The sequence below is a fragment of the Hyperolius riggenbachi genome, chromosome 7, assembly GCF_040937935.1.
Source record: "Hyperolius riggenbachi isolate aHypRig1 chromosome 7, aHypRig1.pri, whole genome shotgun sequence".
Classification (NCBI taxonomy): Eukaryota; Metazoa; Chordata; class Amphibia; order Anura; family Hyperoliidae; genus Hyperolius; species Hyperolius riggenbachi.
The window spans coordinates 317,716,170-317,740,239 of NC_090652.1; the positions used below are offsets into that span (position 1 = coordinate 317,716,170).

Here is a 24,070-nt window from a genome sequence, read left to right on the forward strand (position 1 = left end):
AGGCTTCCAGTATCGGTACCCTCTTCTCCCACTCTTCACACACTGATAGCAACACTGCAGGAGAAATGCTAGCACAGGCTTCCAGTATCCGTAGTTTCAGGTGCTGCACATCTCGTATCTTCACAGCATAGACAATTGCTTTCAGATGACGGTGTGGTAAATGGGGTACAAAGATAGTGGGGCCATTCTTCATCAATGGAAACCTCAAGGCCACTGGATATGCGAAATTGCTTCATGATGATGTGTTTCCCTCTTTTTGCACTGAAGCTGGCACGTTCCTTGAGTTTTTCCAGACAGATGGTGCACCACCATATTATGGGTGTCAGGTCCGAGCATTCCTAGATGAACAGTTTCCTGGAAAGTGGATTGGTCGTCGTGGGCCAGTTGAATGGCCCCAAGGTCTCCCGATCTGACCCCCTTAGACTTTTATCTTTGGGGTCATCTGAAGGCAATTGTCTATGCTGTGAAGATATGAGATGTGCAGCACCTGACACTACGGATACTGGAAGCCTGTGCTAGCATTTCTCCTGTGGTGTTGCTATCAGTGTGTGAGGAGTGGGAGGAGAGGGTACGGATACTGGAAGCCTGTGCTAGCATTTCTCCTGTGGTGTTGCTATCAGTGTGTGAGGAGTGGGAGGAGAGGGTACGGATACTGGAAGCCTGTGCTGGCATTTCTCCTGCGGTGTTGCTATCAGTGTGTGAGGAGTGGGAGAAGAGGGTATGGATACTGGAAGCCTGTGCTAGCATTTCTCCTGCGGTGCTGCTATCAGTGGGTGAGGAGTGGGAGGAGAGGGTATGGATACTGGAAGCCTGTGCTAGCATTTCTCCTGCGGTGTTGCTATCAGTGTGTGAGGAGTAGGAGAAGAGGGTACGGATACTGGAAGCCTGTGCTGGCATTTCTCCTGCGGTGTTGCTATAAGTGTGTGAAGAGTGGGAGAAGAGGGTACAGATACTGGAAGCCTGTGCTAGCATTTCTCCTGCGGTGTTGCTATCAGTGTGTGAGGAGTAGGAGAAGAGGGTACGGATACTGGAAGCCTTTGCTGGCATTTCTCCTGTGGTGTTGCTATCAGTGTGTGAGGAGTAGGAGAAGAGGGTATGGATACTGGAAGCCTGTGCTGGCATTTCTCCTGCAGTGTTGCTATCAGTGTGTGAAGAGTGGGAGAAGAGGGTACGGATACTGGAAGCCTGTGCTGGCATTTCTCCTGTGGTGTTGCTATCAGTGTGTGAGGAGTAGGAGAAGAGGGTACGGATACTGGAAGCCTGTGCTGGCATTTCTCCTGCGGTGTTGCTATCAGTGTGTGAGGAGTAGGAGAAGAGGGTATGGATACTGGAAGCCTGTGCTGGCATTTCTCCTGTGGTGTTGCTATCAGTGTGTGAGGAGTAGGAGAAGAGGGTACGGATACTGGAAGCCTGTGCTGGCATTTCTCCTGCAGTGTTGCTATCAGTGTGTGAAGAGTGGGAGAAGAGGGTACGGATACTGGAAGCCTGTGCTGGCATTTCTCCTGCGGTGTTGCTATCAGTGTGTGAAGAGTGGGAGAAGAGGGTACAGATACTGGAAGCCTGTGCTGGCATTTCTCCTGCAGTGTTGCTATCAGTGTGTGAGGAGTGGGAGAAGAGGGCACGGATACTGGAAGCCTGTGCTGGCATTTCTCCTGCGGTGTTGCTATCAGTGTGTGAGGAGTGGGAGAAGAGGGTACGGATACTGGAAGCCTGTGCTAGCATTTCTCCTGTGGTGTTGCTATCAGTGTGTGAAGAGTGGGAGAAGAGGGTACGGATACTGGAAGCCTGTGCTGGCATTTCTCCTGCGGTGTTGCTATCAGTGTGTGAGGAGTGGGAGGAGAGGGCACGGATACTGGAAGCCTGTGCTGGCATTTCTCCTGTGGTGTTGCTATCAGTGTGTGAGGAGTGGGAGAAGAGGGTACGGATACTGGAAGCCTGTGCTAGCATTTCTCCTGCGGTGTTGCTATCAGTGTGTGAGGAGTGGGAGAAGAGGGTACGGATACTGGAAGCCTGTGCTGGCATTTCTCCTGCGGTGTTGCTCTCAGTGTGTGTAGAGTGGGAGAAGAGGGTATGGATACTGGAAGCCTGTGCTAGCATTTCTCCTGCGGTGCTGCTATCAGTGTGTGAGGAGTGGGAGAAGAGGGTACGGATACTGGAATCCTGTGCTAGCATTTCTCCTGCAGTGTTGCTATCAGTGTGTGAGGAGTGGAAGAAGAGGGTACAGATACTGGAAGCCTGTGCTGGCATTTCTCCTGCGGTGCCGCTATCAGTGTAAGAAGAGTGGGAGAAGAGGGTACGGATACTGGAAGCCTGTGCTGGCATTTCTCCTGCTGTGTTGCTATCAGTGTGTGACGAGTGGGAGAAGAGGGTACGGATACTGGAAGCCTGTGCTTGCATTTCTCCTGCGGTGTTGCTATCAGTGTGTGAAGAGTAGGAGAAGAGGGTACGGATACTGGAAGCCTGTGCTGGCATTTCTCCTGCGGTGTTGCTATCAGTGTGTGAGGAGTGGGAGAAGAGGGTACGGATACTGGAAGCCTGTGCTGGCATTTCTCCTGCGGTGTTGCTATCAGTGTGTGAGGAGTGGGAGAAGAGGGTATGGATACTGGAAGCCTGTGCTAGCATTTCTCCTGTGGTGTTGCTATCAGTGTGTGACGAGTGGGAGAAGAGGGTACGGATACTGGAAGCCTGTGCTTGCATTTCTCCTGCGGTGTTGCTATCAGTGTGTAAAGAGTGGGAGGAGAGGGTTGCATTGACAATCCAACACAATGGGCAGCACATTGAACACATTTTATAAGTGGTCAGAAACTTGTAAATAACTCATGAAAGAATAAAGTTACGTTAAAACCAAGCACACCATTTTTTTTCTTGTGAAATTCCCAATAAGTGTCAAATGACACTCCTTCCTATTGAAAACAGAGGTTAGTATAGGCTGCTGGGACAGCTGGGCGCTCTGACCCTGCAGAGGGGCTGTTGTGTGTATCTAGGATGTGCTGCGTGTGTGGGGAGGGGGGAGCAGAGGTTAGTATTGGCTGCCATGACAGCTGGGCTCTCTGTCCCCACGGAGGGGCTGTTGTGTGTATCTCGGATGTGCTGGGGGGGAGGGGGGGGGGAGGTTAGTATTGGCTGCTGGGACAGCTGGGCGCTCTGTCCCCACGGAGGGGCTGTTGTGTGTATCTCGGATGTGCTGCGGGGGGAGCAGAGGTTAGTATTGGCTGCCGGGAGAGCTGGGCTCTCTGACCCCGCGGAGGGGCTGTTGTGTGTATCTCGGATGTGCTGGGGGGGGGGGGGGGGGGGGAGGTCAGTATTGGCTGCTGGGACAGCTGGGCGCTCTGTCCCCACGGAGGGGCTGTTGTGTGTATCTTGGATGTGGTGGGGGGGGGGGAGGTTAGTATTGGCTGCTGGGACAGCTGGGCGCTCTGTCCCCACGGAGGGGCTGTTGTGTGTATCTCGGATGTGCTGGGGGGGGGGGGAGAGGTCAGTATTGGCTGCTGGGACAGCTGGGCGCTCTGTCCCCACGGAGGGGCTGTTGTGTGTATCTCGGATGTGCTGGGGGGGGGGGAAGGGGAGGTTAGTATTGGCTGCTGGGACAGCTGCGCGCTCTGCGCCCACGGAGGGGCTGTTGTGTGTATCTCGGATGTGCTGCGGGGGGAGGGGGGAGCAGAGGTTAGTATTGGCTGCCGGGAGAGCTGGGCGCTCTGTCCCCACGGAGGGGCTGTTGTGTGTATCTCTGATGTGCTGCGGGGGGAGGGGGAGCAGAGGTTAGTATTGGCTGCCATGACAGCTGGGTGCTTTGACCCCGCGGAGGGGCTGTTGTGTGTATCTCGGATGTGCTGGGGGGGGGGGGGGAGGTTAGTATTGGCTGCTGGGAGAGCTGGGCGCTCTGTCCCCACGGAGGGGCTGTTGTGTGTATCTTGGATGTGCTGGGGGGGGGGGGGGGGGGGGAGGGGAGGTTAGTATTGGCTGCTGGGACAGCTGGGCGCTCTGACCCTGCGGAGGGGCTGTTGTGTGTATCTCGGATGTGCTGGGGGGGGAGGGGGAGGTCAGTATTGGCTGCCGTGACAGCTGCGCGCTCTGTCCCCACGGAGGGGCTGTTGTGTGTATCTCGGATGTGCTGCGGGAGGAGGGGGGGGGGAGGTTAGTATTGGCTGCCGGGAGAGCTGGGCGCTCTGACCCTGCGGAGGGGCTGTTGTGTGTATCTCGGATGTGCTGGGGGGGGAGGGGGAGGTTAGTATTGGCTGCCGGGACAGCTGGGCGCTCTGACCCCACGGAGGGGCTGTTGTGTGTATCTCGGATGTGCTGGGGGGGAGGGGGAGGTTAGTATTGGCTGCCGGGACAGCTGGGCGCTCTGACCCCACGGAGGGGCTGTTGTGTGTATCTCGGATGTGCTGGGGGGAGGGGGAGGTTAGTATTGGCTGCCGGGATAGCTGGGCGCTCTGACCCTGCGGAGGGGCTGTTGTGTGTATCTCGGATGTGCTCGGGGGGGAGGGGGAGGTCAGTATTGGCTGCCGTGACAGCTGCACGCTCTGTCCCCACGGAGGGGCTGTTGTGTGTATCTCGGATGTGCTGCGGGAGGAGGGGGGGGGGAGGTTAGTATTGGCTGCCGGGATAGCTGGGCGCTCTGACCCCGCGGAGGGGCTGTTGTGTGTATCTCAGATGTGCTGCGGGGGAGGGGAGGTTAGTATTGGCTGCCGGGAGAGCTGGGCGCTCTGTCCCCACGGAGGGGCTGTTGGGTGTATCTCGGATGTGCTGGTGGGGGGGGGGGGGGGGGAGGTCAGTATTGGCTGCTGGGACAGCTGGGCGCTCTGACCCCGCGGAGGGGCTGTTGTGTGTATCTCGGATGTGTTGTGGGGGGGGGGGGGGAGGTCAGTATTGGCTGCTGGGACAGCTGGGCGCTCTGTCCCCACGGAGGGGCTGTTGGGTGTATCTCGGATGTGTTGCGGGGGGGGGGGGGAAGGGAAGGGAGGGGAGGTTAGTATTGGCTGCCGGGACAGCTGGGCGCTCTGACCCCGTGGAGGAGCTGTTGGTACATATGGAGCATGTTATATAGAACAACATTCTCACATGACTTTCTCTTTGTGTTTGTCAGAATTTCACAGCCCTGATTCCGGGAACCACGGTGGAGATATTGGACGGAAGCTCCAAGAATGTCCTCCAGCTGATAGTAAACGCCTACAACGTGAGTGGCCCATTCCTTCTGCTGCTGTGCCCATCCTGCGCCCTATGCTGGGCCCCTCCATATGCCACACTCTTCCACATCCTCTGTCCCTGTGCCCTTCCTTATGCCACACCCTCTGCCCCATCCTCTGTCCCTTCATAAGCCCCATCCTCTGTCCCTGTGTCCCCGTACTGAGCCCCTCCTTATGCCACACCCTCTGCCTCATCCACTGTCCCTTCATATGCCACACCCTCTGCACCATCCACTGTTCCTCCACATGCCCCATCCTCTGTCCCTGTGCCCCCGTACTGACCCTTTCCATATGCCACACCCTCTGCCCTTCATCTGTTTCTTCATTTGCCACGCCCCCTGCGCCTCACCCTCTATCCCTGTGCCCCTTCATATGCCACACCCTCTGCCCAGTCCTCTGTCCCTGTGCCCTTCCATATGCCACACCCTCTGCCCCGTCCTCTGTCCCTGTGCCCTTCCATATGCCACACCCTCTGCCCCGTCCTCTGTCCCTGTGCCCTTCCATATGCCACACCGTCTGCCCCGTCCTCTGTCCCTGTGCCCTTCCATACGCCACACCCTCTGCCCCGTCCTCTGTTCCTGTGCCCTTCCATACGCCACACCCTCTGCCCCGTCCTCTGTCCCTGTGCCCTTCCATACGCCACACCCTCTGCCCCGTCCTCTGTCCCTGTGCCCTTCCATATGCCACACCCTCTGCCCCGTCCTCTGTCCCTGTGCCCTTCCATATGCCACACCCTCTGCCCCGTCCTCTGTCCCTGTGCCCTTCCATACGCCACACCCTCTGCCCCGTCCTCTGTCCCTGTGCCCTTCCATACGCCGCACCCTCTGCTCTGTCCCTGTGCCCTTCCATATGCCACACCCTCTGCCCCGTCCTCTGTCCCTGTGCCTCTCCATATGCCATGCCCCCATACTGTGCCCCTCCATATGCCACGCCCTCTGTCTCTGTGCCTCTCCAGATGCAACGCCCCCTGCGCCTCATCCTCTGTCTCTGTGCCACGCCCTCTGTCCCTGTGCGCCTCCATATGCCACGCCCCCGTGCCTCATCCTCTGTCTCTGCCACGCCCTCTGTCCCTGTGCCCCTCCATATGCCACGCCCCCTGCGCCTCATCCTCTGTCTCTGTGCCACGCCCTCTGTCCCTGTGCCCCTCCATATGCCATGTCCCCATACTGTGCCCCTCCATATGCCACGCCCTCTGTCTCTGTGCCCCTCCAGATGCAACGCCCCCTGCGCCTCATCCTCTGTCTCTGTGCCCTTCCATACGCCGCACCCTCTGCTCTGTCCTCTGTCCCTGTGCCCCTCCATATGCCATGCCCCCATACTGTGCCCCTCCATATGCCACGCCCTCTGTCTCTGTGCCCCTCCAGGTGCAACGCCCCCTGCGCCTCATCCTCTGTCTCTGTGCCACGCCCTCTGTCCCTGTGCCCCTCCATATGCCACGCCCCCTGCGCCTCATCCTCTGTCCCTGTGCCCCTACATGTGCCACACCCCCATGCCTCATCTGTATCCCCCTGTGTACTTCATCCAATACTGTGCCCTGTAATGTGCTGCACCCTGACCTGTACCCCTTCCTGTGCCTCCCCCCTCCCATCTTACAGATGCTGATATTAGATTTGTCACGCAGTGCAATAATCCTTCTTAGTTTTCCATTCTGCTTTGTCTCTCCTCTCCCCCCTCCACCTGCCTAGACTCCCCTCCACCTGCCCTGCCCCTCCCCCCAGGCTCTTGTTATTGGAGAGGGCGATGGTGATGACCCCGAGTTGCCAGGAGCTCTCCCCTCCACCTGGCCCGGTGAGCCTCACCGCAGCAATGCGATGATTCACTCTGTAAACTCACTTTCCTTGTTTGAGTGATCCCTGGCAGCACCGTGGTGCATCGGAGTCAGGCCGGGATTAGGCCGCACTTTGTACTGCGCAGCCTGAAGAAATACTCGCTCTCTTCTGCAATGAAAAGCTTCACTGATCCGTAGAGTGTAAACACTGCTGAGGTGCACGCCCGGACTTATCGTGAGGTCACAGAGGCGGCTGCCTAGGGTGCTGGAGCTCCCTGGGGGGCCAGCTGGTCCAGGTGACATTATATTATCAGCTGTGTGTGCTGAACACTATCGCATGCTTTCTGTGATGACTTGGCATCTGTGCAGCCACAAGTATTTGTGGTTATGGGGCTGTCAGAGTCCTCGGGGGTGCAGACTGCGATCTGCTGACTAATGCAGCCCAGTGACGCCTGACTGCACCTAAAAGGTCACTCCGCCTAGAACTGACATTTTAGGAAATCCTGCAGAGTCATATAGGCTTGAAAAACCAATCCAAATCCATTATATAATGATTGAAAAGGTTTTCATAGCCACTGCAGCCTCTTGTTACATGACACCTCAGAGTGCAGAAGCCGGTGCAGATTGAGGAGCAGTCAGAAGATGAGGGATTAGTGCACATTTAGGTATAGAAGATGAGTGATGTCCCCAAATGACTGTGGTGTAGAGTAGCAGTATTGCCCTCCAGTGATGGGGGGATCAGTCTCTGCAGCTGGCGAGGGTCCTGTCCCGGCACGTTCTCCTTTCTCTGGGTAATTGTCTCTGTGATTACTGCCTGTCCCCCCCGGCCGGGTGTCACCTGTGCACCTCCCCCGGCGTCACCTGACTGTCAGTCTGAACACAGCGCTATTGTTCTGCCGCTTTATTCGCTTTTCATGTCTGAAGAAACCCATTAATTAAACGTTCACCGAGCGGATTTGTGTTTTCAGTCCTCTCATCTGACGCCAGATTCCCTTTCCTGACATTGTCCTTGTAAAGAGGACCTGTAATTACCTCCTGCTGCCTGCGTCTGCCAGATTTTCAGTTACACACAGCCCCCCACTGTCCCCCCTCCCACCCCCCCAACTCTTGTGCCCACTGCCATCACCAGCGCTGTCCCCCCCCCCCCCAACCCCTGTGCACGTCACTCTGTCCCCCTAGTCCTGTGCTCTCCGCTGCACTATCAACTCCTGTGCCCACCGCCCTCTGCTCTGTTCCCCAACCCCTATACCCACTGATGTCCCCTACCCCAACTCCTGTGTCCCCAACCCCTTTACCCACCACTGGATCGCCCCCAACTCCTGTGCCCACTGCTGTCCCCACCCCCTGTACTTTCCGCTGTCCCCACCAACTGCTTCACCCACCGTCTTACCCCCAAAACTCCTGTGCCCACTACTGTGCCCATCGCTATCCCCAATCCCCTTTCCCAACTCCCGTGCCCACCGCTGTCAACTCTACTCCCTGATTTAAAGAGAATCTGTATTGTTAAAATCGCACAAAAGTAAACATACCAGTGCGTTAGGGGACATCTCCTATTACCCTCTGTCACAATTTCGCTGCTCCCCGCCGCATTAAAAGTGGTTGAAAACAGTTTTAAAAAGTTTGTTTATAAACAAACAAAATGGCCACCAAAACAGGAAGTAGGTTGATGTACAGTATGTCCACACATAGAAAATACATTCATACACAAGCAGGCTGTATACACCCTTCCTTTTGAATCTCAAGAGATCATTTGTGTGTTTCTTTCTCCCTGCATCTCTCATGCACTGAAGTTTCAGGCTGCTCTTTTCTTCCTGCAAACAGCTTTGCCCTTGTCTGTAATTTCTCAGTATGTGAAAGCCCAGCCAGCTCAGAGGACGATTTATCCAGCTTGTAAAAGATAAGAGAGAAGAGAGAAGCTGCTCTAATCTAAATAACACACAGGCAGTGTGCATAGAGGGGCCTGGAAGGGGGAGTTCATAGCAGAACCACAACACTGAAGAACTTGGCAGCCTTCCAGACACAGGCCGACAAGTCTGACAGGGGAAAGATACATTGATTTATTACAGAGACTGTGATAGTAGAAAGTGCTGCAGTAAGCCAGAACACATTAGAATAGCTTTTGGAACTTGTAGGATGATAAAAAACAGGATGCAATTTTTGTTACGGAGTCTCTTTAAACCACCATTGAGTGTCATGAGTCTTATCATAATTTTTGTGTTGCAGAGTATTCGCTCCAAGGTTGAATTAACCGTTTCAGAGACCCCCGATGACCTCGGGCTGAGTTTCACCGCCACGTGCCAGGATGGCGTCTCCTATCCGGGGGTGCGGAAGTGCGGCGAGCTGATGATCGGGGACACGGTGAGTGGAGGGGGGGCTCTCAACTGCAGAAGGTGGTGTCCCTCATTCACGTACTGACCTCCCTGCGGGTCCCGCAGACGTTTTGTGACCATTCGGAGCCAATTTAGTAACGTGTACTGTGGGGACGAGGGCAGAGAGTGGTGGCCACATGCTGTCATGTGATCATTCAGAGGAAGTGTGATGAACCTCAGACATGGGTGTAAATTGGGACTCATTACTTACACAATTTTTATACCTGATCCTTTCTATCTCCTACCTCTGCACCTGCCTGTGGGCGGGGTCAGCTCTGTATTCACAGGTAGAGACTGACTGGTGCCTCCTCCCACTGCTCCCTCCTGTGGTCAGCTCGGTTTTCACAGGTATACACTGGCTGGTGCCCCACCCACCTCCTCCCTCTACTACTTCCTGTGGGCGGGTCCACTCTGTGTTCACAGGTAGAGAATGGCTGATGCCCCTCCCACCTCCTCCCTCTACTACTTCCTGTGGGCGGGGTCTGCTCTGAGAATGGATGGTGCCCCGTCCCAGCTCTCGGTGATTGATAAAGGGGAGGAGTTTGGACTGGATACAGACTGCTGTTCAGTCTAACGAAGCTGCATCTGACTTTCACACAGGAAGTCAGCCCTGCAAGCCTCAGCAAAAAGCAACATTTAAAGGGACCTGGGCTCAAAACTCACAGATCGCCAGCGGCTAGCGCAACATCCCAAAATAAACGAGCTTGTTGGTGCCGCATATCCAGCAGGCATGTGGGTTAAGCCCCTCTGCCAGAGTTAAGGCCGATCTCCTAGAGGGGTCCTTACGCTAACGGTGGATGCATCCGCATCCTACACATACAATGCGCGATTCCACGATTGGACAAGTTTGATATAGGATAAAAAGCCTAAGAGCAAACTTACCTGAGGTCATCCACAAGGCCATAAGCACTGCAAACCATGCCTGCCAAGTCATTAAAAATGAATGATGGAATAAAACGTTGAGCATTGCAAGTGATGACTTATTCTACACAATATGCATTTAGCAAATGTGAGCATCAACCAGGACTTTATATGTGCAGTACCTCCAGTCACAGAAATAGGTGAGTATTGATTGGTGGGGACAGAGTCCGTGTCTTGTGCAATCTGTAGCCGTAAAGCATTCGCATCAGGCAGAGTTAGGAGGAGGGGCCACAGTTGGAGTGAGAAGCTTGCACTCTATAGTCCTGGCCAAATGTTTTTCACAAAGTTTGCTGCTTCAGTGTTTGTAGATCTTTTTGTCAGGTGTTCCTGTGGTGTATTGAAGTATAATTACAAGCATTTCATACGTCTCAAAGGCTTTTATTGACAAGTACGTCAAATTTATGCAAAGAGTCAATATTTAGATAGTTGATCCTTCCTTCTTAGGCCCTCTGTTCTCCCTGGCGTGCTGTCACTAAACTTCTGGGCCAAATCCTGACTGAAGGCGACCCATTGGTTCATAATCCATGAAATGTAGCTTACACATCACGTAGGGGTTTGGCAGCTTTTATGTTTGATTAGATTTAAGTTTAGAACCTGAAGTGAAAATAAACTTATGAGATTTTATGTGTAGTACAACTAAGAAATAGAACATTAGCAGCAAAGAAAAGAGTCTCATAATGTTTCCAGTACAGGAAGAATTAAGAAACTTGTTGTTACCTATGCAAAATAGCTAATATCTAAAATCTAAAATCTCTGACCAAAGTTAGGTGAAGACAGTCCTGTTTTCTGAAGCACTTAGTGTACCAGAGATGAAGCACCCTCATGTATTTTACCATATAGATCAGTGGGAACATTAGAGAAAACACCAACCCTGCTCTCTGTTTCATCCTCACTGCTCAGCCTGCTTATTCTCAGCCCTGATAAAATTCCCCACTGAGCATTCAGTCTGGCTTTGCTCAGGAATCATTATAGCGAAGTCTGTCTTCTCTGATGTCTTTTCAAGCCCAAGTCTGCCCCCTTCTGGCTCTGCTTTCCCCTTTTTGTATATTAGCAGGATCACCGAGAGCTCTTATGAGATGGGAGGAGCTGCTGATGTAAGGGGATATTGAAAAACATTTTTTTTTATCTATATTTATTAGTCATAAGAGGTTTTTAGAAGTGGTGATTTCATTTTGCACACTGCCCACTGAATAATGTAGCGAAAAAAGGTGTGCAGGTTGGCACTGCAGCAGGTGTACAATCTTGAGTGGGGAGCTGGCATGACCACTATGCTTCAAACAGCATGGTTGCAATTGCGTGCTCTGGTATAGGAAATAGTAATGCTGTACAACAAGAGGAGAGAGAGGAGAGGAGACCGGCACTGCAATCGGCTTATTTATTCCATGCTGTAAAAGGTACATACAAAAAGTCACGTGTGCTTCAACGCCTCTGTTGAAGCGCACGTCTGCGCGAAACGGCCGTCAGGCCCACAGTGCCCAGCACCCACATTGCTTCATCTACCTGGTATGTCTACTATTTTGCACTGAGAATGTGACTTTTTGTATGCACCTTTTACAGCATGGAATAAATAAGTCGATTGCAGTGCCGGTCTCCTCTCCTCTCTCTTCTTTTGTTGTACAGCACCACTGAATAATGTGCTTTTCTGATAAACTGTGTTTTGCATGGAGTTTTAGTAAAAAAAAAAAAAAAAAAAAGAACCCACAAAAAATGGCACACCAGAGCGGTGAGAATAGAGGAGCAGGACGCCTCTATAGGACCCAGAGTCTTCCCTGTCCTTAGGTAAGTCTCTATTTTGTTTTGTTTTTTAATTATTGGCTTTAAACAACCAAGAAACAGAGACAGCTTGAGATAAGGTTTTACTGCACAACAGTTTAAAGTTTCATTAGTTGTGCTCTATTTTATAGTTTAAAAGACAGTGTGGGGTTTGTACACTACAAATATGACAATGGTGCAATGTTCTAAAAAACAAACAAAACATACCCCCAAAACTAAAAAAAGTTCTAGAAAATGTTCTATTCTTTATCCGTACTATTCATACAATTCATTATATCATAAGTTGTTTTTTTCGCTTCGCAGGTTTGCTTTAATAATGATTATTGAATATCTAGTGGTGCATCCAGGTGAATGATCAGCATTGGGGAGATATTGATTGTGAATGTTTTTTTGTGTCTGAGTTTCCTCCCTTCCCCGGGATGTGGCTCTGATTGGCTCTTTTGCCCTCTCTCTCTCTTTAGGTGTCGTTTGAAGTTTCGGCAGAGGCGCGGAGCTGCCACCCGCCCAACACGACGCACACGTTCACCATTAAGCCGGTGGGTTTCCGGGACACGCTGGAGGTGACGGTGAGGTATGACTGCAGCTGCGGCTGTTCGCAGTCGGTGGAGAGGAGCAGCGGCAGGTGCAGCGGTAACGGGATGTACACCTGCGGGGTGTGTGACTGCGACGCCGGATTCCTGGGCGCCCGATGTGATTGCAGCGAGGACGAGGACAGCAGCAGCCTATCCCTGGACACCTGCCGCGAGTCAGAGAGTCACACCGTGTGCAACGGGCGCGGCCGCTGCCTCTGCGGTCTCTGCTCCTGCTACGACAGCGAATTCGGACGCATCAGCGGCTCCTACTGCCAGTGTGACGACTTCTCCTGCGCCAGATACAAGGGTGTCCTCTGCTCCGGTGAGTCACCACCGCTCCCGCAATCAACGAAGTATTATTTATTACCGTATTCAAACTTCAGTTCTGTGCAGATTTTCTGTGTCTTTCTGCTCCTGTAATTGGCTTACAGCCTCAGAAAGGTTGAATTGGTCATTCCTTCCATGTAATGGTTTGGTTTATCGAAGTGGCCTTTGGTATGACAAATACGCTGAAGAGAGATCCGCTCTACCAAATCAGCTTTCAGTTGGGATTTTTACCTTCCCAAATTTTTCAGATGGATTGAGATTTCTGATTAATTGCAAATCTTCATGCTTCAGAACCTCTGCAGGTCCTCTTCGGTCCCCTGGACTGCAGACGTAACACATGAATGGAGGAACATGTCCCAGCATGCATTGCCCAGGCCATGTGACATCACATTATGCATATCTACCTGTGCGAGGCAATGTAGGGAAATATAATGTAATTTGGGGTCCAGCTATTATCGGCACTTGAAATTACAGTAACTTTTTTGTAATACAGTTTGCTCCGCTAAAGTCATAATTGAAATTACGGCCTATCCCGGCGGCCAAATCAGGCGCTGAGTGGTGCTGAAATAACCTGACTCAAGGTTGGGTAGTGTTGAGTCAGGAAAATGAATGTAGATTTGGGCCAGAAGAATGTTTTAGGGGAGAAGGTTTAGGCTGGGATGGAAGGTTAGGTAGAGTTGGGGCAGAAGGATGTGTTTGGTTACAAGGTTTAGGCTGGGATGGAAGGTTAGGTAGAGTTGGGGCAGAAGGATGTGTTCGGTGAGAAGGTTTAGGCTGGGGTGGAAGATTAGGTAGAGTTGGGGCAGAAGGATGTGTTTGGTGAGAAGGCTTAGGTTGGGATGGAAGGTTAGGTAGAGTTGGGGCAGAAGCATCTGTTCAGTGAGAAGGTTTAGGCTGGGATGGAAAGTTAGGTGGAGTTGGGGCAGAAGGATGTGTTTGGTTACAAGGTTTAGGCTGGGGTGGAAGGTTAGGTAGAGTTGGGGCAGAAGGATGTTTTTGGTGAGAAGTTTAGGTTGGGATGGAAGGTTAGGTAGAGTTGGGGCAGAAGGATGTGTTCGGTGAGAAGGCTTAGGTTGGGATGGAAGGTTAGGTGGAGTTGGGACAGAAGCATGTGTTCAGTGAGAAGGTTTAGGCTGGGATGGAAGGTTAGGTGGAGTTGGGGCAGAAGGATGTGTTTGGTTACAAGGTTTAGGCTGGGGTGGAAGGTTAGGTAGAGTTGAGGCAGAAGGATGTTTTTGGTGAGAAGTTTAGGTTGGGATGGAAGGTTAGATAGAGTTGGGGCAGAAGCATGTGTTTGAGAAGTTTAGACTGGGATGGAAGGTTAGGTAGAGTTGGGGCAGAAGCATCTGTTCAGTGAGAAGGTTTAGGTTGGGATGGAAAGTTAGGTAGAGTTGGGGCAGAAGCATGTGTTTGAGAAGTTTAGGCTGGGATGGAAGGTTAGGTAGAGTTGGGGCAGAAGCATCTGTTCAGTGAGAAGGTTTAGGTTGGGATGGAAGGTTTGATAGAGTTGGGGCAGAAGCATGTGTTTGAGAAGGTTTAGGCTGGGATGAAAGGTTAGGTAGAGTTGGGGCAGAAGCATCTGTTCAGTGAGAAGGTTTAGGTTGGGATGGAAGGTTAGATAGAGTTGGGGCAGAAGCATGTGTTTGAGAAGTTTAGGCTGGGATGGAAGGTTAGGTAGAGTTGGGGCAGAAGCATCTGTTCAGTGAGAAGGCTTAGGTTGGGATGGAAGGTTAGGTAGAGTTGGGGCAGAAGGATGTGTTTGATTAGAAGGTTTAGGCTGGGATGGAAGGTTAGGTAGAGGTGGGACAGAAGCATGTGTTCAGTGAGAAGGTTTAGGCTGGGATGGAAAGTTGGGTAGAGTTGGGGCAGAAGCATCTGTTCAGTGAGAAGGCTTAGGTTGGGATGGAAGGTTAGGTAGAGTTGGGGCAGAAGGATGTGTTTGATTAGAAGGTTTAGGCTGGGATGGAAGGTTAGGTAGAGGTGGGACAGAAGCATCTGTTCAGTGAGAAGGTTTAGGCTGGGATGGAAGGTTAGGTAGAGTTGGGGCAGAAGGATGTGTTTGATTAGAAGGTTTAGGCTGGGATGGAAGGTTAGGTAGAGGTGGGACAGAAGCATGTGTTCAGTGAGAAGGTTTAGGCTGGGATGGAAAGTTGGGTAGAGTTGGGGCAGAAGCATGTGTTCGGTGAAGAGGTTTAGGCTGGGATTGGAAGATTAGGTAGAGTTGGGGCAGAAGCATGTGTTCGGTGAGAAGGTTTCGGCTGGGATGGAAGGTTAGGTAGAGTTGGGGCAGAAGCATGTGTTCGGTGAAAAGGTTTACGCTGGGATTGGAAGGTTAGGTAGAGTTGGGGCAGAAGCATGTGTTCGGTGAGAAGGTTTAGGCTGGGATTGGAAGATTAGGTAGAGTTGGGGCAGAAGCATGTGTTTGATGAGAAGGTTTAGGCTGGGATTGGAAGGTTAGGTAGAGTTGGGGCAGAAGCATGTGTTCGGTGAGAAGGTTTAGGCTGGGATTGGAAGGTTAGGTAGAGTTGGGGCAGAAGCATGTGTTCGGTGAGAAGGTTTAGGCTGGGATTGGAAGATTAGGTAGAGTTGGGGCAGAAGCATGTGTTTGATGAGAAGGTTTAGGCTGGGATTGGAAGGTTAGGTAGAGTTGGGGCAGAAGCATGTGTTCGGTGAGAAGGTTTAGGCTGGGATTGGAAGGTTAGGTAGAGTTGGGGCAGAAGCATGTGTTCGGTGAGAAGGTTTAGGCTGGGATTGGAAGATTAGGTAGAGTTGGGGCAGAAGCATGTGTTTGATGAGAAGGTTTAGGCTGGGATTGGAAGGTTAGGTAGAGTTGGGGCAGAAGCATGTGTTCGGTGAGAAGGTTTAGGCTGGGATTGGAAGATTAGGTAGAGTTGGGGCAGAAGCATGTGTTCGGTGAGAAGGTTTAGGCTGGGATTGGAAGGTTAGGTAGAGTTGGGGCAGAAGCATGTGTTCGGTGAGAAGGTTTAGGCTGGGATTGGAAGGTTAGGTAGGGTTGGGGCAGAAGCATGTGTTCGGTGAGAAGGTTTAGGCTGGGATTGGAAGATTAGGTAGAGTTGGGGCAGAAGCATGTGTTTGATGAGAAGGTTTAGGCTGGGATTGGAAGGTTAGGTAGAGTTGGGGCAGAAGCATGTGTTCGGTGAGAAGGTTTAGGCTGGGATTGGAAGGTTAGGTAGAGTTGGGGCAGAAGCATGTGTTCGGTGAGAAGGTTTAGGCTGGGATTGGAAGATTAGGTAGAGTTGGGGCAGAAGCATGTGTTTGATGAGAAGGTTTAGGCTGGGATTGGAAGGTTAGGTAGAGTTGGGGCAGAAGCATGTGTTCGGTGAGAAGGTTTAGGCTGGGATTGGAAGGTTAGGTAGAGTTGGGGCAGAAGCATGTGTTCGGTGAGAAAGTTTAGGCTGGGATTGGAAGGTTAGATGGAGTTGGGGCAGAAGCATGTGTTCAGTGAGAAGGTTTAGGCTGGGATGGAAGGTTAGGTAGAGTTGGGGCAGAAGCATGTGTTCAGTGAGAAGGTTTAGGCTGGGATGGAAGGTTAGGTAGAGTTGGAAGGATGTGTTAGTCTGGAGGTTTAGGATCTGTTAGGTCAGAAGGATGTTAAGTTTGGAAGATGTTATGGTTGGTTTGTGGATGTTTTTGTTTGTGGAACTTCATATTGATGTGTTTCTTGCTGTGAATTCATATGTGAATGGCGTTTATGGTAATGTTTAGGCCAGAAGGCTGTGCGCTGTTGGATTGGAGGACCGGATGGGTTTGGCGTGTGGATGCTTCTGTCCTCGGGGCTTCTGTTTCTTGTGAGATGTCACCAGGGAAGTCGTACAGTGCGGTCTTGGCTGTCACTTTCCTCCCACGCTACTTGTTAGTGTCTCGCAGTGTCACCGCCGGTCACATTCCTGGCACTCTTCTGTCCTCTCCAGCTCCTTGCATTGTGCAATCGGGTTATGTCGTGTCCTGAACTCTTCCTGTTCCTCGTCTGTTCTGGATGTTGTAGAGCAGCGGCGATAAATCATGTCAGGTTTATGTCCCACATTCCAGGCCTGAGAATATGATTACTGCCAGCTCTGTACATGTTCTGTGGGGATTACACGATGCGTGTCCATGTCCTGCAGCCCCCCTTCTCCATAGATAGGACACAACACATCTGTCCTGTGCGGGGGTCTCACTCTGAGCACTGCAGGTGGACCTGGCCCCCTTTATTAAACCCTTGTTTACAATAAATCAGTAGTGGGAGAAATATAGAGGCCATCAGTTCTCAGGTGCTGCTTTCCTGTCTGTTATGTTCATCCTCCGGCTATCAGTGCACCAGGAATGATGGGATCCACCTGGATAATTGTTCCAGAGACCCCTACAGAGCAATAGAGGGTCCACAATACAGCCAGGTAACACTTCCCAGCTCAGCAATGGCGGCCTCCATAATCTCCTCCGAGGCTAAGGGCCGGATCACACGGGTGTTAAACGCGGCGTCCTCCCCTCCTGAGATCCTTGGGACTGAGGGAGAGTGGGCTGTGAGCAGGCAGGAGGTGGATGCTGAGGATTTATGTAGTGGTAGAGCAGGTAATCTCCTCACTCACTCTTATTTATTTATTTATTTTAATAACCTATGAGAACCTGGGCTGTAATGTTTCCTATTCCTATAGATAGGTAGTTGGGGATAATGTCATGGTTGGTAGGTGGATGTAGCTGATGCCCATCAGGTGTTCTGGTCGCTATTGTACTCCGCCGCAGCAGGAAAGTCTTTTTGTATACATGCTGTCTGTCCTGGAAATACTCCATAAATAAAGGATTGTGGGTGGTGCGATCCTATAACCAGCGTGTCTCTGGGGCTGGGCCTGGCCTCATTACTGTCTGGCAGTGTGTTATTGTACGGTGGAGATGGTAGAGATGGGGGTGGGGGGATTGGCAGAGTGTTATGTACAGTGTAGATGGCAGAGATGGGGGTGGGGGGATTGGCAGAGTGTTATGTACGGTGTAGATGGCAGAGATTGGGGGGGGGGGGGGGGGGATGGGCACAGTGTGCCCGGAGGGCCAAGCTGTTGTGTGGTGGAGAGACGCTATAGCTGGGGGGTCTGTGAATTTAGGTCACGCCATCAATATGTCATCTGTCACTGCAGCGCAGAAGAGACTTTTCAGAAGAGGGGGTTAGTGTCGCTCACACGGGTGTTGCGTGTGGGAGCATTTTCCTGCGATTGAGAGGTGTCACCCAGAGGATGGAGTGGTGTCACGATGGGGGGCGGACACGATGTCGCATTGCTTTGGAAGCGTGTCTGCGGGGAGTTGCTGCAGTTTGTACTGTGAGGAGTTTGGAGCAGTTTGTACTGCGTGGAGTTGCAGCAGTTTGTACTGCGTGGAGTTGCAGCAGTTTGAGCTGCGGGGAGTTGCAGCAGTTTGCGCTGCTGGGAGTTTGCAGCAGTTTGCGCTGTGGGGAGTTTGCAGCAGTTTGCACTGCGGCGAGTTGCTGCATTTTGCGCTGCGGGGAGTTGCAGCAGTTTGAGCTGCGGGGAGTTTGCAGCAGTTTGTGCTGCGGGGAGTTGCAGCAGTTTGTGCTGCGGGGAGTTGCAGCAGTTTGTGCTGCGGGGAGTTGCTGCAGTTTGAGCTGCGGGGAGTTTGCTGCAGTTTGAGCTGCGGGGAGTTGCAGCAGTTTGCGCTGTGGGGAGTTGCAGCAGTTTGCGCTGCGGGGAGTTTGCAGCAGTTTGCGCTGTGGGGAGTTTGCAGCAGTTTGCGCTGCGGCGAGTTGCTGCATTTTGCGCTGCGGGGAGTTGCTGCAGTTTGAGCTGCGGGGAGTTTGCAGCAGTTTGTGCTGCGGGGAGTTGCAGCAGTTTGTGCTGCGGGGAGTTGCAGCAGTTTGTGCTGCGGGGAGTTGCTGCAGTTTGAGCTGCGGGGAGTTTGCTGCAGTTTAAGCTGCGGGGAGTTGCAGCAGTTTGCGCTGCGGGGAGTTGCAGCAGTTTGCGCTGCGGGGAGTTTGCAGCAATTTGCGCTGCGGGGAGTTGCAGCAGTTTGCGCTGCGGGGAGTTGCAGCAGTTTGCGCTGCGGGGAGTTGCAGCAGTTTGCGCTGCGGGGAGTTGCTGCAGTTTGCGCTGCGGGGAGTTTGCAGCAGTTTGCGCTGCGGGGAGTTTGCAGCAGTTTGCGCTGCGGGGAGTTTGCAGCAGTTTGCGCTGCGGGGAGTTTGCTGCAGTTTGCGCTGCGGTGAGTTGCTGTAGTTTGCGCTGCGGTGAGTTGCTGTAGTTTGCGCTGCGGGCAGTTTGGAGCAGTTTGTGCTGCGGGGAGTTGCAGCAGTTTGTGCTGCGGGGAGTTTGGAGCAGTTTTTGCTGCAGGGAGTTTGGAGCAGTTTGTGCAGTGTGTAGCGGTGATCTCCAGGCACAGTGCCGCGTGTCTGCGCACGTCCTGTTCCTCTGCTTTTCAGCTCCGCCTCCCTCTGCTGATAGAGGTACATTGTGTCATAACTGCATCATAAAGACAATCTGTTCTTTCCTGAAGCAGACACAACATGGCCTTCTCCTTGTCAGTGTAGCAGGTATGGACTCACCAGGGTCAGCAGATAACTCTCCTCCTATCTCCACTGAGATGCACACGGCAATCTTACCACAGTTTGGTGAATAAGGGTCATTGATTCATAACGCTGCACAAAGCAGGACGTAAAATTCATTGCATACTTTCACACCCTGACTGCAGACAGAAGTGGTTATTCCTATCTCTGGGCAGCCAATGAGAGTGGGTTCCCTGTAGAGGGAGGGATTACTATTATTGGATACAGCACTAGCCTCTTCTGTAGCACTGTATATAGTACTTGTACGTCTTGGGAGGCTGGCATGCATACGCAGCAGTTAGGTGACAGACATAAGTGGATATTCCTATCGATGGGCAGCCAATGAGAGCAAGTTCCCTGTAGAGGGAGGGATTTGCCCTGCAGGCTGCAGAGAGGTACCGTATATTCCGGCGTATAAGACGACCCCCTCAAATTTAACAGTTAAAATATAGATAAAAATGGAAAAACCGAGAGCCCGGTATAGTGTAGTATGTATTGCATTAGGTAGGGTAAATTAACAGGTAGGTATTATACTCACAAACATGGGTTACCGCTCAGGCAACCACTATATAAGCAGGTGGGGAGATTAGACCTGTCCCCACTCAGGATTAAGATGTCGCTCTCTGAAAGAAGAGGGTGCAGCACCCTTCCACCCAGGGTGAAAAACTCGATATAGCGAGGTACAGAGGCGCCAATAGGATAAAACACACTAAAAGGTTTAAAAATATTCTGGTGGTGGTGGTGGACCAACCGACCCAAAACAGACTCGATGCTGTCACTTAAGTCAAAAATAATTTATTTACATACTCCGAGAACAACTGTGACGTGTTTCACGGGCAAGATCCCGCTTCTTCAGGCATTAAACAACAGGAGTATCACACTACAATGCAAATGACAGAGATAACACCAAATCAGAACGCTGCATATGTACACATGTAAATGGGACATTAATGTTTTGGGTCGGTTGGTCCACCACCACCACCCGAATATTTTTAAACCTTTTAGTGTGTTTTATCCTATTGGCGCCTCTGTACATTGCTATATCGAGTTAAAATATAGAGTTCGGGATATACTTGCCGTATAAGTCTACCCCTCTTCCAACGCACATCAAATACAAATGAAAAAAAAAAAATACATCATATACTGGTGCTGTGTATGAACAGATGCTGGTGCTGTACTGTATGTGGTACCCAGTATATAACAGTATACAGGGGAGTGACTGGTTGGGTTGGTCAACTCTCCCTCTCCCTAAGCGGATTGATCAGCTCTCCTTGTTTATCAGAGCGGTATGGAAGAATAGATCGCGCTGTGCCCATAAAACACGCCTCTTTCACCCGTCTGGCCCCGCCCTTGTATCCTATTTACCTCCTTCTCTGCCTCTCAGATCTCGCACATGTGCGCCTGCGCCGCTTCACTACAGTCCTCAGCAGCGAGATCTGAGAGGCGGTAACAGGATAGGATCTCACACATGTGCGCCTGCACCGCTTCACTACATGCCTCAGCAGCGAGGTCTGAGAGGCGGTAACAGGATAGGATCTCACACATGTGCGCCTGCACCGCTTCACTACAGTCCTCAGCAGCGAGATCTGAGAGGCGGTAACAGGATAGGATCTCACACATGTGCACCTGCACCACTTCACTACAGTCCTCAGCAGCGAGATCTGAGAGGCGGTAACAGGATAGGATCTCACACATGTGCGCCTGCACCGCTTCACTACAGTCCTCAGCAGCGAGGTCTGAGAGGCGGTAACAGGATAGGATCTCACACATGTGTACCTGCTCCGCTTCACTACAGTCCTCAGCAGCGAGTTCTGAGAGGCGGTAACAGGATAGGATCTCACACATGTGCACCTGCACCGCTTCACTACAGTCCTCAGCAGCAAGGTCTGAGAGGCGGTAACAGGATAGGATCTCACACGTGTGCGCCTGCGCCGCTTCACTACAGTCCTCAGCAGCGATATCTGAGAGGCGGTAACAGGATAGGATCTCACACATGTGCGCCTGGGCCGCTTCACTACAGTCCTCAGCAGCGAGATCTGAGAGGCAGTAACAGGATAGGATCTCACACATGTGCGCCTGCGCCGCTTCACTACAGTCCTCAGCAGCGAGATCTGAGAGGCGGTAACAGGATAGGATCTCACACATATGCGCCTGCGCCGCTTCACTACAGTCCTCAGCAGCCAGATCTGAAAGGCGGTAACAGGATAGGATCTCACACATGTGCGCCTGCGCCGCTTCACTACAGTCCTCAGCAGCGAGATCTGAGATGCGGTAACAGGATAGGATCTCACACATGTGCGCCTGCACCGCTTCACTACAGTCCTCAGCAGCGAGGTCTGAGAGGCTGTAACAGGATAGGATCACACACATGTGCGCCTGCACCGCTTCACTACAGTCCTCAGCAGCGAGATCTGAGAGGCGGTAACAGGATAGGATCTCACACATGTGCGCCTGCACCGCTTCACTACAGTCCTCAGCAGCGAGATCTGAGAGGCGGTAACAGGATAGGATCTCACACATGTGCGCCTGGGCCGCTTCACTACAGTCCTCAGCAGCGAGATCTGAGAGGCGGTAACAGGATAGGATCTCACACACGTGTGCCTGCGCCGCTTCACTACAGTCCTCAGCAACGAGATCTGAGAGGCGGTAACAGGATAGGATCTCACACATGTGCGCCTGCGCCGCTTCACTACATTCCTCAGCAGCGAGAGCTGAGAGGTGGTAACAGGATAGGATCTCACACATGTGCGCCTGCGCCGCTTCACTACAGTCCTCAGCAGTGAGATCTGAGAGGCGGTAACCGGATAGGATCTCACACATGTGCGCCTGCACCGCTTCACTACAGTCCTCAGCAGCGAGATCTGAGAGGCGGTAACAGGATAGGATCTCGCACATGTGCGCCTGCACCGCTTCACTACAGTCCTCAGCAGCGAGATCTGAGAGGTGGTAACAGGATAGGATCTCACACATGTGCGCCTGCGCTGCTTCACTACAGTCCTCAGCAGTGAGATCTGAGAGGCGGTAACCGGATAGGATCTCACACATGTGCGCCTGCACCGCTTCACTACAGTCCTCAGCAGCGAGATCTGAGAGGCGGTAACAGGATAGGATCTCGCACATGTGCGCCTGCACCGCTTCACTACAGTCCTCAGCAGCGAGATGTGAGAGGCGGTAACAGGATAGGATCTCACACATGTGCGCCTACGTCGCTTCACTACAGTCCTCAGCAGTGATATCTGAGAGGCGGTAACAGGATAGGATCTCACACATGTGCGCCTGCACCGCTTTACTACAGTCCTCAGCAGCGATATCTGAGAGGCGGTAACAGGATAGGATCACACACATGTGCGCCTGCACCGCTTCACTACAGTCCTCAGCAGCGAGATCTGAGAGGCGGTAACAGGATAGGATCTCACACATGTGCGCCTGCACCGCTTCACTACAGTCCTCAGCAGCGAGATGTGAGAGGCGGCAACAGGATAGGATCTCACACGTGTGCGCCTGCGCCGCTTCACTACAGTCCTCAGCAGCGATATCTGAGAGGCGGTAACAGGATAGGATCTCACACATGTGCGCCTGCGCTGCTTCACTACAGTCCTCAGCAGCGATATCTGAGAGGCAGTAACAGGATAGGATCTCACACATGTGCGCCTGCGTCGCTTCGCTACAGTCCTCAGCAGCGAGATCTGAGAGGCGGTAACAGGATAGGATCTCACACGTGTGCCTGCGCCGCTGCACTACAGCGAGATCTGAGAGGCGGTAACAGGATAGGATCTCACACATGTGTGCCTGCGCCGCTTCACTACAGTCCTCAGCAGCGAGATCTGAGAGGCGGTAACAGGATAGGATCTCACACATGTGTGCCTGCCCTGCTTCACTACAGTCCTCAGCAGCGAGATCTGAGAGGCGGTAACAGGATAGGATCTCACACATGTGCGCCTGCGCCGCTTCACTACAGTCCTCAGCAGCGAGATCTGAGAGGCGGTAACAGGATAGGATCTCACACATGTGCGCTTGCACCGCTTCACTACAATCCTCAGCAGCGAGATCTGAGAGGCGGTAACAGGATAGGATCTCACACATGTGCGCCTGCGTCGCTTCGCTACAGTCCTCAGCAGCGAGATCTGAGAGGCGGTAACAGGATAGGATCTCACACATGTGTGCCTGCCCAGCTTCACTACAGTCCTCAGCAGCGAGATCTGAGAGACAGTAACGGGATAGGATCACACACATGTGCGCCTGCACCGCTTCACTACAGTCCTCAGCTGCGAGATCTGAGAGACAGTAACGGGATAGGGTGTATCACCCGGCATCAATGACACCCGCAGTATAAGACCACCCCTGACTTTTCAGATGATTTTCAAGGGTTAAAAAGTAGTCTTATACGGCAGAATATACAGTGTATATTTGACAGATTCCTGTGGAATGGCTGCTGTTGGACGGAGGAGTTTGTATGTCGGAGGTTGTGGCCTGAACGATGGCGGTCGGCCAGGAAACACCGTTATTTTGCGGCCAAACATCAGGGTTGTGTTCAGCGCCTATAAATAGTGGAGGGAACATGATGTTTAGTCGGCGGTGACTTCTGGGAAGCGGATCTGTGCGCTGCTCTAAGCTGG

General features: G+C 52.3%; 1 protein-coding gene across 1 annotated transcript in view; it reads left to right on the forward strand.

The window, feature by feature from the left end:
* The window catches only part of ITGB5 (integrin subunit beta 5), a 115,264-nt gene that overhangs the window by 38,682 nt on the left and 52,512 nt on the right, over nt 1–24,070 (forward strand). Inside the window, exons 8-10 of the mRNA XM_068246258.1 lie at nt 5,087–5,176; nt 9,178–9,312; nt 12,479–12,911. Coding sequence (XP_068102359.1) covers nt 5,087–5,176; nt 9,178–9,312; nt 12,479–12,911 — 658 coding nt within the window. The remainder of the gene's footprint in view (nt 1–5,086; nt 5,177–9,177; nt 9,313–12,478; nt 12,912–24,070) is intronic.